Genomic DNA, 12,821 nt, shown 5'->3' on the forward strand with positions numbered 1-12,821 from the left:
CTGCACAGAAGAACCACAGAAACATGGACCTCATCTCCAAACCCAGGAGCAAATCTGTGGTGTGGACATACTTTGGCCTGAAAGCGGACGAGAAGGGACAGCCTCTGAACACCGGGGAGGTCATCTGCCGCCTGTGCCGGAAAATAGTGCTCGCTAAAGGAGGAAACACCACCAATCTGAGGAGCCATCTATCGCGGCGCCATCGCGCAGATTTCTATGAGCTCACTTCCTTCGCGACTGCTGGTGGTGCTTCGTTTGAATTTCAAGGTACTCTTCGGCCTATTGTTAAGGTTTCCCCTCTTAAGATGCATGGAATATTAACTGTGCATGCAGGTTTTGTTGTTAAACTGTAACTGCATACCTAACAGGCCTCCTTTTTGCCAGGTCGTTGTGCAGATGCAGAGTAGTTGTAATAAAGTTTCAAGAACATGAAGTTGGCATTCAGCTCTAGATTAAAGGGCTACTCCACTGCATCTGCTATATATAGAATATATATGTATAAAAATAAAAACTAGCATACACAGAATGCTCAAATGGAGTCCTGCTTAAAAATGACATCACCTCAACAACTCAAACCTGGGTATGTGTAGATTATTAAAAAAAAAAAAAAAACAGCATCGTTTTTGGTTTGTGAAAGTTATTCTATTTGCAAAAACACAAGGCATTTGGGGCATCAGACCAGCTTTCATTGGGTTCTAAACTAAACCAACGACACAACTTTAATAAACATCTGAGATCTTCACAAAACAGCTGTATTTATGATATGAACTTACACACACAAGTTAACTTTTTATGTATTTAAGCTTCTTATGTGGCTAGCTATCTTGAACTCTGAAACCTGTTGGCTGTCCAATCACTCAGCACTGGACAGAGAAGTGGGTAGTAGTTGTGTTTACATTAGTAGTTTTACTGCATCATGTTTTTACTTTTACTTGAGTTGTTGTATTATGAAGTGTCACTAGTCTTATTCGGAGTGAAATTTCTGGATGTTATATATATTTACACTAAATAAAAAAAACAAACTTTTTTTTTTCCAACTAAAAATGAACCTACCTAAATATATCTACAGTTTATGAAGTGAGATTTCTTATTTGTATATGTTTTTTGTCAACAATTTCCCTGGAAGAAACAAAGTATATCTTACCTTTTATATGTATTTGTAATATGTTATTTATTTTTGACTTGTTTTTTCAGTCTTTAAAGTTCCTGAATTTACACATAACTTTGTCTGATGACATCATTTTATCATTTTGAAATATTAAATCAGATGTGATGATCGGTTACTCGGTACTTAAGTAGACTTTTAGCAAAATGCTTTTATTGCTTGACTTTTTTTATTTTCTTAGGCTGCTTTTTACTTTTATTTACCTAAGAAAAAATATGTTGAAGTAATGCTACTCTTACTTTAGTATAGTTTTTGTACCCATCTACTGGATTTAAAAGGGGCTGCATACACATGCAGACCACAATTTATATATATATATATATATATATATATATATATATATATATATATATATATATATTTGGAAAGTAGCTAAGTTACTCCCAAAGACGCGTAGAGGAAATAAAATTAAATTACATAAGAAAATAGTAACACAAAGTGGTTTCGATAAGTAACTGTAGTTTGATTACTGGATTTGAAATAGCAACGCGTTAGATTACTCGTTACTGAAAAAAGTGGTCCAACGTCAGTAACGCGTTACTGACATCACTGTATGTATATATATATATATATATATATATATATATATATATATATATATATATATATATATATATATATGTGTGTGTGTGTGTGTGATGTATATCCCACGCTACATTGTGTGCAAAAACTGTGCAGCCTTTTCAATTCCCGACCTGGTGACTTTTGCCGCATGTCTTCCCCTTTCTCTCATTACCCACTTTCCTGTCAATTCACTATCAAAAAAATGCCACTAGATCCAATAAGAAAAAGAAGAAGTGTCAAGAGTAAAAGGGGCATAATGATTTTAGACTTTTTAAGATCTACTAAATGTTTTATATTAATTGTCAGTATAGCAAATTCAAGTACAGTTTATAATTTTCCATTCAACCTCCTTTACATCAAAAAGGTATCACATCACCTTCTTGGTATATTTTTGAAATATCATTATAGGTATTTGTAATTAAATCCTTACTAATTACTATTCATATTAAAGTCTGAAATAGCTTTGTTACCCCCCACCCAGTCTAATATTGAAAGATGCACCAATCCTGGACAATACTGATATTGTGTTTTCAATGAGAATAAATGTGGTGCAGGTTCCTTCACATAGTTCTGAATTTAACCAAAGATTGACAAATTATCCCCGTTATTGCTTCAGTATCAGATATGTGATATTGAAGTGTCTTAAGAGGTGCTTCAGTCTCACATACCTGCCCTTTGAGCTGGTTCTGGCTTTACCTTAGCATGTAGAACAGTGTGGGGGTTGTTTCCATTTCCTAATGGGGACATGTTGTTAGGAATGTGTGAGGGGCAATTTAAATGGGAAGCAGTGGGGGAAGGGAGGAGAGATCACTGACCACATAAGATAAGAGAAAAATCCAAAACCTGTTGGACTTGTTTTATTAATAAAATGCTGTATTTTAAATGAATTCAGTTCTAACTTTTGAGGGTTTTTTTTGTTTGTTTGTTCCTGTTCTATTTTGTTTTTTGGGGTGTTTTTTAGTGCATTTCTGCAGCTGTGTTGGTAGCATTATCTGGCAACCTCTGCTGTCCCTGTGTGTTGCCGTTGGTCGACTCATAAAGACGTAAAAACATAGAAATAGAGCAGATAGACGTTGAACTATTAACTGGATTTTTTTTTGTGTGTTTTCCGTCACTCCGCCCTGGAGGATTGTTCAGACTGAATCCTGAACAATACACCGATGCGCAGGGTTTCCCGCAGAAACCCGATCCTCTGGATCAGTGTTACTTTGGCACATTAAAAACATCGGCGCAGTTCTCCTGGGGACACGTCTACCGCACAGAGTTCTGTCTGCAGCTCTGCAGCCAGCCGCTCTGCAGAAAAAGGGGGCCGCAAAAACATGGATCTCGTAATCAAGCCGAGAGCAAAGTCATTCGTGTGGCTTTATTTTGGCTATAAAGCTGGCGAAAATGGCCGGCCGTTGAATCCCGATGAGGTCGTTTGCCGTTTATGCCGAAAGATTGTGTGCGCAAAGGGAAACACCACGAATTTAAGGAGTCATCTCAGGCGTCGACATCCAAGTGAGTTCAATGAGAGCATTGGTTCTGCGACCGCCGGATCTTCCCTGGAGCCTCAAGGTAATATAACGCTACATTTAGCGCCTCGTTTAGCTACTGGAACCATCCACCAGCACTTTTTCTATTGACATAATAAGTCGGGCACGAATCATTAGATGCGATCCTGCTCTGTATTTCCATGTGTTGCTGAATGGCCCTAAAGCGTGGCCGTGTTAAAGTTGCAACCAAGTAACACGGATAAAACACGTCTTTAAAGCTGAGAAATGAATTTGGAATATTCATCGTACTTTGAAACATTAAAACTAGCCGATGCAAATGTAGACGATCCCAGAGGCTCTGAACAAATGCGTGTTAAATTCATACAGGATCCCTAACTGATTACAAGGAGGCCATCGAGTATAGGTATTAGAGTTTGTATTTTCCTCCTTATTTCATTTTCTATTCTGACTTGTAACTTATTTTCTTTGTTTGCCGGTAAATTGTACAATGTAGCGCCTTGTAAAACATTGTGCTACGCCTGCGCACAGCGTAAATTTACCTAGTTGCTATGGTATTCCCTAAATGGCTGAGCACGTGCAGCAAACTAAAGAAAACACCAACATTTGTCCAAGCCTGTATTATCAGTTTAAGACAGGGGGCGCTGTGTTCTACTGCCCCATCAACACTTTACACACCACCGCCCTGGTGTAGATTGATAAAATTGTCGCCATTTTCTCGAAGCATATTAGACTTTATTTATGCTACATAGAGTAATGTAACTGAGGGATTGGAACTCAAATCTGGAAGTGACATCATAGCCGAAATGAACGCATTCCTGACGCTGCTTTCGTCGTATCCCGGAAGTAGAAGTTCTGAATGACGCTACAACAAGCGTGACTATCCTGTTTCGAAAAGTAGAGAAGACAACGCTGTTTTTTTTTTGTTTCATTTAACTTTTATTTTACCAAGATTTTAAAAGTAATAATATAAACATTTCATTTACAAGAGTTCTGGGCTAGACGGCAGCACAACAAGATGCAAACAAGACGGTTTTGATGCAGATGGAAGTTTCACAAGAGAAAATGTTGCTGATGAATTGAAAATTAAAAAGCAAAAAATAATATAAATTACTGCACAGGATAAAAATTCAGTGTTGTAAATAAAATTTCTTGAAAAACATCTGATTCTTATGACTCTATTCGTACATAATCTTATGTTCAATTAACCCTAACAACTGCAATTCTTCTGACAGTTAAAACCTTATGGAAACTTCACTTGTATTAATTTGTGACCATTTAAATTCCATTTTTAGTATGTTAAATCATCAATACCTCACTCTATGCTACTATAGTAGCACCCAATGACATAATCCAAGAAAATCTCAGTTTGCAGCACATTAACTATCTCCTGCTGACAGATCGACTATAGAAAAGCAGACTGTATATCAGCTGATCTCAGCATACAGATTGATGGTGTCTGTGCCACTGCTGATGGGTGATTGAAGAGAAGATTAATCTGAAGCGAGGTAGGCAATGAGATGAAAAAATTGGAAACATCAGACATGGGCAGTGTCCAACTTGGAGGTTGAGGGACTGCAGTAAGTGTGGCTCCTAAAAAAAAAAAAAATAAATAAATAAAAAAATCGAAATGCTGGGAATGATTTTACTGGCTGGTCTGAGTCACGCGGTGGATCTGGCAGCAGACAGCAGTATGGATTTTTTTTTTTTTACTTCCGAGCAGGGCCATTGTGGGATTTGCATTTCATGGCATATTGACCTGGATGGCGAGTGCAAGCAGTTTTCTATTGGCATTGAATTTTAAAAAACATTTCTGGATGCTGCCTTCTATACTGACCACCATTTTCTCGTTGCCTTTAATGAAGCCAACACTTTAACAGTGATATAGATGGATCACAAAACACTTAAATGTACTGGCTATTTGTGCAAAGATGCTGGAATACCCTTACGTTTTCCTGTAGCAGGAACTTGAACACCAGTTTGAGTTCCTAGAACTGGTGAACCTATAAACTTTCTAAAAAATGTTGCATTTTTATCTTGTCAGCACTATTTTAGAAATAAGAATAGTTTGGTGTGTGAAGGCTTTGAAGATTTAGGCAGGAGAGAAATACCCAGATAATTCTGCTTATTTTTTTTTTTACCTTTCTACCTTTTTTTTTTTGTACCCCTCCAGGGGGTCTTTCGTGGGCTCTAGTGTCCCTTATATGATAGTAGGCTGACAGGAAACGGGGAAGGAGAGGGGGGAAGACATGCGGCAAATGTCGTCGGGTCCGGGAGTCGAACCCGCGACGGCCGTGTTGAGGACTCAAGGCCTCCAAATACGGGTCGCGCTAACCACTACGCCACCACGGCACGCCCAAGATCTACCTTTTAATTAGAAAGCCGTGTTTTGTCTATACAGTTGCTACAAAAAATCAGTAGAAGGTGCATCTATAAAATATTCAAATTGGTTTTTTTTTATATGAATGCTTTGCAGCTTTCATCTGAAGTTCATTTCAAATACATGATGTTGCTGTTGTATTTTCTCCAGCTCTAGATCTCAATCACGAAGAACTCAACGAGGATGTGCCGCTCCTCCAGACGCCTAGCACCTCCAATTACGTTCCCGATGCGGTGGTCCCGCCGGGCGAGCCGTGGCTCCATGGCGGCCCCTCCCGGGCCGTGCTGTCCCTGCCTGCCTGCCTCTCCCTCCGTTCGGATGGGGCGTCATCGGACGAGGAACAGATGGAGCTGAAGGTGTACGCCAAGTGCCAGCTGCAGCAGGGGGTCCTGTTTGGGCCCTTTCTGGGGGAGGTGTGCAAGGGGCAAATGCCGAGCAACCTCAGATATGCCTGGGCTGTAAGTTGACACACCCGCAAGATTTTATTTAACAGGATCATTTTGTAAAGATTCGAAAACAACTTTTCTAGTAGCTGGCAAGTAAATTTTAATTATGACAATAAATATTTACAATATTTCAAAAAATCAGCAGGAAAAAATGTTGCGTAAGCTTTCAGATATTCAAGCAGGATTTTTATTTAAATTTTTTGTTCTCTACATACATTTTTGTTTAGTTATTTATTTTAACCTTAAATTAAAGATTTTTCAATTTGTAACTTCAAACCTTATTTAAAGTTTAAACAAATTTGTGCTTGAGAAAATTCCAACACATTTACTGAAAAAAATCCTTTTTTTTTTCTAGATCAGAGACGATTTTGCCTTCACCTATGTTGATGCATCTGATGAGAACAAGTCTAACTGGATGAGGTGATTTATTGATATCACATTGCAGATCTTCCCCTGTCAGCCAACACGACTCACTGACGATGTTTGCTTTGTTTTCTCAGATATGTATCATATACAAGCAATGAGGATGAACACAACTTGGTGGTTTTCCAGTTTTACCGTCACATCTACTACAAAGTTTCCCAGTCCATCTCAGAGGGAACGGAGCTCAGAGTCTGGATCGGGAAGGATTACGCCTCCCTTTTGGGTCTAGGCATGAGTGAGTTCTCATCTACGGCGTTAATGGATGATCTGGTGCATGTAGGCAACTCATAAAAGTGGACTATTATCAAAAAAGTTCATTTATTTCAGTCAATAGTTTATGTACCTTCTAGATGTGTTGCACACATAACGTTTTATTTTACTGTTTGTTTCTGTCAACTGAAGATTATGGCTCGCAGCTAATAAACCCTCCAAAATTCAGTGTGAGAAGGTTTTGAATATTTCATAAAGCCAAAGAAATAGACCTTAATTCAGATATGTTGTAAAACAATTCTGACTTTCTTGGCACATCAACAGAGCTACAGGCTGATGCAGTAATTTGTGCAAAACAAGTTCCCAAAGAAGCATTATGTGTGTGTATATAGTATACCCCACATGGATATAGTATATATGTGGATATATTTATTATTTAATTTGCTTTAAACAGAATTTTGGGTTTTCATCAGCTATTATCAACATTAACAGAAATAAGTGCTTGAAATGTGTGCAATGTGTCCACATGAGGTTCAATATTTTAAATAGAGCTGCTGAAAAAAAACAACTAATTTTGGCTATGTTCTAATTTATTGAGAAGCCTCTTGCACTGTTTTTTTTTCCAACTTACCAACTTTAGGCTGACTGGACTAAACTTGGTGTTCTTGGTAGGTGGCAATGCAAAATGTGAAATTGGAGACAAGGAAACTGCGCTGCGCCTCCTGCAGGACGTCCAGCTGGTTACCCTCCCAGAGCCGAGCAGCACCTCGCTTTGGTCCGACAGCAGCCAATCACAGAGCCCCATGCCTGTCATCAGTGAGGTGACAACTGTGTCAAACCCAGAAGTAGGCGGTGATCCGGGCTCTGCCTTCCCCCCAGCCATCCAGAACCAGTTTGTTTACAGCAGCTCCAGTGTGACCGACAAGTACGATTTCCTGCCTGGCAGCGAGAAGCTGCTGAGCCATCCAAACGCCCATCAGCACAGCGCCTGGCAGTTTTTTGGTTTGGAGCCGGATCCCACTGGTCGGCCTCTGGATCGAAGCATGGCGGTGTGCAAGTTGTGCATGGAGCGTGTGAGCTGTGGAGGAGGAGCCACAGATCTCCAGAACCATTTGACCATCAAGCATCACCTCAAACCTCGAGACATCACCAAAGATCGCGTCCTGGCAGCAGGTGACAAGAAAATAAATGGTCAGGATAGGATCGATCTTACAACACAACCATGTTTACGATACAAATTTCTGTCACATATGACAAACCTTTAATTCAAGACCAAAATTACCATATATATATATATATATATATTAAAACATAGCCTAGAAAAATGAGACAAGAACAAATAAACTTTGTCATTTCATGACATATTCTCTCTGCCTGAGAGAACATATGATGAACAGCAAAGGACTGAGCACTCAACCCTGAGGGATTCCCTTCCGTAGGATCATCATCCATCCTATTGAACATGAGTGTCCAAAGTGAAGTGACTGGTCTCCAAGTCAGGATCCAGAGGTGACTTGCAGTGTTCAGGCCAATCAGGAGTAGTTTCTTTATTTCTCTCTAGGGTATGTGTCAAAATTGAGGCCCTGTGGCCAAATCCAGTGCGCCATATAGAACCTTCAAGATAACAGTAGTGTGCTTAAATCAAATCAAAACTGCTTTTATCTGTATCCTGCAAGATTAAATCAATGTGAAAAGATGTTCAATGTTATTTCATTTTAAGATGTACTCATGGAATGCAGTTTGTAAATGGGTTTTATCAATGCATTTTAGTACAGCTGGCCTTTTGAGGACTTTCATGATCTTGATATGGCCCAAATTGGAAATGAATTTGACAGCCCTGCTCTAGGGAATTAGTATTTTTTTAAAAAGCTAAGCTAAAATCATCAACAAGACTAAATCAAAAGCATATAGAGCCATTAAATAGGAAGAAACATTATGGTATTCATAACACTACATTGTATCAAGTTTTTATTAACCAAGTAGTGAGTATTTGTTCACTATCGATTTTCCAGGGATGTCCTATGCAGACCACACTTTATCCTTTAGATTTTATTAATGCTTTTAGCCAAGGTTTAGCCATTTTAACGCCTTTTTGTTTCCTTTGACAGGTCAGCGTATCGTTCCTGTGATGGCTCCCAGTGGCGTTCACACCAGCTCTCATGTCGCGACATCTTCGCAAGTGACTAATGCCATCACCAGCTTCCTCATCAAGGATCTCCAGTCGCCAACTCTGGTGGAAGGAGAAGGCTTCAAACAGCTGCTGCACACGCTGCTGCCCTCCTACAAGGAGCCGCTCTCCTCCCAGCAGCTGCAGACCATCCTTAGAGACCACTACATCAAGGCCAAGATCAACCTGGTCCAGCTGCTGAGGAGGAAAACCGCGAGCACCGACATCGAGGAGATGAGCGACTACACCGCTCCCATCGAGTTCGAGCCCCGGAGGCGGGGGCGACCCCCGAACCTCCAGAGGGCAGCTTCTCACTTCGTCACTTTGAGCGTGGACGTTTGGCTCCACAGCTGGCAGAACAGCTGCCAACATTACCTCACCCTCTGGGCTCATTACATCGACGATTGTGACTTCAGTCCTCACAACCTGGCTCTGGCCACCCAAAGACTGGAGGAGAGTGGAGCAAAGGACTTAAACCTCCAGGCAGTGGAGACGCAGGTGAAAGCGATGGCGCAGGAGTGGGGGGTCAGCCAGCCAAACCTGGTCTTGCTGGGAATGGAGGGGAAGCACAGGATGATGCTGCGCCCCATAAAAACGGAGAAGGGAGTGGAGGCTACAGGGAGTCTCCCCCACCCAAATTCGACAACCTTTTTAGAGAGGGATGACTCGGCGTCACCTGAGGAACCGCAGGTGTCCACCGAGCACTTCAGCGAGGGCCTCCCCTCTGTCCCGTGTTTCTTCAGCGCCGTGCAGGGCTGCGTTGAGGAGGTGATGCTGCACCCGGTGATCTTCAAGACCCTCTGCCTGTTCCAAGGCGCTCTCTCCACCCTGCTGCTGCCTCCAGCTCAGAAAAGAGGCTTGTACCATCATCATGCGCGGAAGCTGCTGCACAGCCTGACCAAGGCAGAGCAGGACCGGATCAAGCTGTGGGCTCACAGCCAGCCCACCTGGAATTTGCTCTATCCGTTACTGAACTCTCTTATCAAACACAAGAGCCTAATCTGTGATATAATAAAGGACGTTAATGAAGAATGCATGGCCAGAGAGGAGATGGCCACCGAGCCCTTGGGCAGCTATCAGGCGAACTCCGCCTCCAGCACGTCGTCGACGAGCCTCCCCTCATTGCGCTCCGAGTGGAAGGTGGTGGAGGAGCTCTGCTTGGTCCTCAAGCCTCTGGACGTGGCCTGTAGAACTTTGGCCAAAGAGGCCTTCCCTCGTCTGTCCCTCATCAAACCCATTCTCACAGGCTTGCTGTCACGCCACCTCGTGCCTCGGCCGGGCGACTCCTCATCCATCCTGAAGGAAGTGAAGAGGATGATGAGACGGAACCTGGCAAGCTGCTACGACAGCCCAGCAGTGAACAGGGTACTGTGCGTGGCATGTTCCCTCGACCCCCAGTTTCACGGGCTGGGCTTCATGGAGGAGAAGGTGAGTTTTGATTTGTTTTTGTGTTTTTTTTGTTGTTTCTTTCAAATACTTTTCCTAATACACTTTCTCCTTCCACTCAACTTTCCATTTATACGTTTTAGATGGAGAAATCCACTTTATTTAGCAATGATCTGTTGTGCCTTACCGTATACTTTTCTGCCAGCAGATGGCAGTCTTTGTTGTTTGTTGTTTAGGTCACCACATGACATTACTGTATAAAAGAAAAATAATGTTTTTATTTTTAGTGGTCCGATGGTATATTTAATTGAAAAGTTAATTTATTGCTGTAAATGTGTAAATTGTTTGAACTTATTACAAAAATCAATATAATTCAATTCAAGGGTTTTTCTGTAATTATTGTAACGATTAAGCTCGTGAAAACCTCCCAAAAATGTGAATATTGTTGATTATTCATGTGTTTTGTCTTTTTGTAAATTTAGAAAGAGCAGAATTAGTTGTGATTAGTCAATTTTAGTTATATTTGAAATCATAACTAAAATGATGTGTTGTGAAAATCAACTAAAATTTTCATAACTAAAATTATTTAGTTTATTAAACATTTATAAATGGGTTTATGGATGTTTTATAAATCCATTTATAAAACAAGACCCATTGTTTTATAATGGGTCATTTGAAAATAATTGCAAAGAAATCAATTAAGTAGTGGCATAATAAAAACAAATAAGGTCATTTTCAAAATTAATAAGTTGTGAAAAAAATGTCAGATTGGGCAGATTTTCCAAGATAAATTTACCTCAAGTTGGACCAAGGCCTTCCTGGAGGCCAAAAAATAACAGTTAGCTCGTTGGCTTATCCTGAAATTTTAAACACAAGAAATTTGCTCATAGATTCTCTCAATGTTTAGTCCGGATCAACATGGTGACGGTGGTCTCAGACATCAGATCTTCTCCAATTTGCCTGATTAAAAAAAAAAAAAAATTCTGGATGAGTTTCAATAATGTGCAAAGGATAATAAACTGTTTTAACCTCATGTTGCAGGAGCAAGTGGGCACATTCAACTGGCTGAAGCAGGAGGCTGTGAGGATTGCGAAGGAGGACAGGAAAGGGATTAAAGCCAATCAGATGAAGAGAAGCTCCCCTCCCGTGTCCCCGGAGTCAGACAGCGAGATCCTGCGGCGGAGCAAACGCCTCAAAGAGTGTCCCCCGATCAACTTCAGAGAGCTGATCGTGGAAGACGAGTTCAGCGATGCTGGGGAAAACGACGACTGCGGCGACCCATCGGACCCCTCTTGCCACGCAGGGCTCACTGGCATGGAGTTCCTGCTGGGCGACCTGTTCTGCTCCACCCCCAGGAGCAGGCAGAGCTCTGTGGAGGAGTCCGTCGACATGGAGATGTCCGTCTTCAGAGCCGACAGAGGGGCCTCGCTGGGGGTGGAGCCGCTGCAGTGGTGGAGGACCAAGGCGACTCAGTTTCCGCTGCTGGCCTCAGTGGCGCGGGTTTACATGGCTGCTCCGGCCGTGGCGGGAAACGCCGCCCAGGACTTCGCACAGGAAGGACCGGGGAGAACCACGAACAGGAAGAGGTCCACCATTCCGCCCGAAAGTCTGGACGCTATCCTGTTTCTGCACCACAACCGCATTTCCACCGCTGAGGGTGGGCAGGAATGATGGCAGGAAAAAGGCTTATTGAACATTAAAGGGGTTTCTTTTCCCCAGACAGGTTCTGATGAAAAGAACTGAACCATTCCCTGCTGACTGGACTCGTCTGAGTTAAAAGTGATCCAGAAACCAAATCTGCAAGATGATTTAAAATTTGAAAAGCGGTGTCATCCTGGAAAACCAATCGGCAAAGATCCCCTTCATCTGATTTTGCAGATTGGTGTTTACCAACACATTTATGGTGTAGTTTTTCTTTTTATATTTTATTTTATTTTTATTTTTTTGGGCTGCAGACTGCAAAACTGTATTAGATTAGATTTTAACTACTGATTTAGATTTAATTTAGTTTATTATCCTGTAGTCCTTTGTGCCTTATCACATTTTGTTAGCCAACCCGTCACATGACATGTTTTCTAACCAAATTCAGCTTTTCTTCCCAACTTCTTTTCATACCTACAGCTGGTTATTAGAATGACTGAACTGTTTATGGACTCGTTTTCTGCTGTTTGTCTTTGATTTCTTTTTGTTTTGTTGATAGAAATATGAAGTAAACGTTAAAGATTGTATCAGTTATGATCACGTTGCAACGACACTATTAAGTAAAAATCAACTGTAAAACATGCTGTCATGTTCAAATAAAGGTTAGCATAACCTCTGCTGTGATAATTTTGTACCACCTTGTATTACTAAGCATAATATCTGTACCATAGACTTTATAGAAGGAATTTTATACAGTCGGTGGTCTGTATTGTGCGTCCCTGAATGTATTCTTTCACCTTTTTATAAACAAACACAGAAAAAAAGGTTATTGTCCAAGTCATGTAGCAAACCTGTCCTATACTTCTTTTTCCAATAAAACGGATTTAACAAGGTAAACATTTTCTATGTTTGTCATGCGGGTGGGGAGACTTTAATATTCACTTCT

The 12,821-nt window shown here is 41.1% G+C and overlaps 1 protein-coding gene across 3 annotated transcripts; it reads left to right on the forward strand.

The window, feature by feature from the left end:
- The first annotated feature begins 4 nt into the window (after positions 1-4).
- On the forward strand, positions 5-12,772 carry LOC111608616. Of its 3 annotated transcripts, none has more exons than XM_023333713.1 (7): positions 5-267; positions 5,753-6,060; positions 6,404-6,468; positions 6,549-6,706; positions 7,354-7,872; positions 8,790-10,276; positions 11,276-12,772. In XM_023333713.1, the coding sequence occupies exons 1-7, from the start codon at positions 24-26 to the stop codon at positions 11,903-11,905; spliced, it is 3,411 nt and encodes a 1,136-aa protein (XP_023189481.1). In that variant the 5' UTR covers positions 5-23; the 3' UTR covers positions 11,906-12,772. The 3 variants fall into 3 exon arrangements, with proteins under 3 accessions (XP_023189481.1, XP_023189483.1, XP_023189482.1); XM_023333715.1 differs by having other exon boundaries at positions 7,354-7,854; XM_023333714.1 differs by lacking the exon at positions 5-267 and adding an exon at positions 2,798-3,286.
- The last annotated feature ends 49 nt before the right edge of the window (positions 12,773-12,821 follow it).

The sequence above is a fragment of the Xiphophorus maculatus genome, chromosome 5, assembly GCF_002775205.1.
Source record: "Xiphophorus maculatus strain JP 163 A chromosome 5, X_maculatus-5.0-male, whole genome shotgun sequence".
Lineage (NCBI taxonomy): Eukaryota > Metazoa > Chordata > Actinopteri > Cyprinodontiformes > Poeciliidae > Xiphophorus > Xiphophorus maculatus.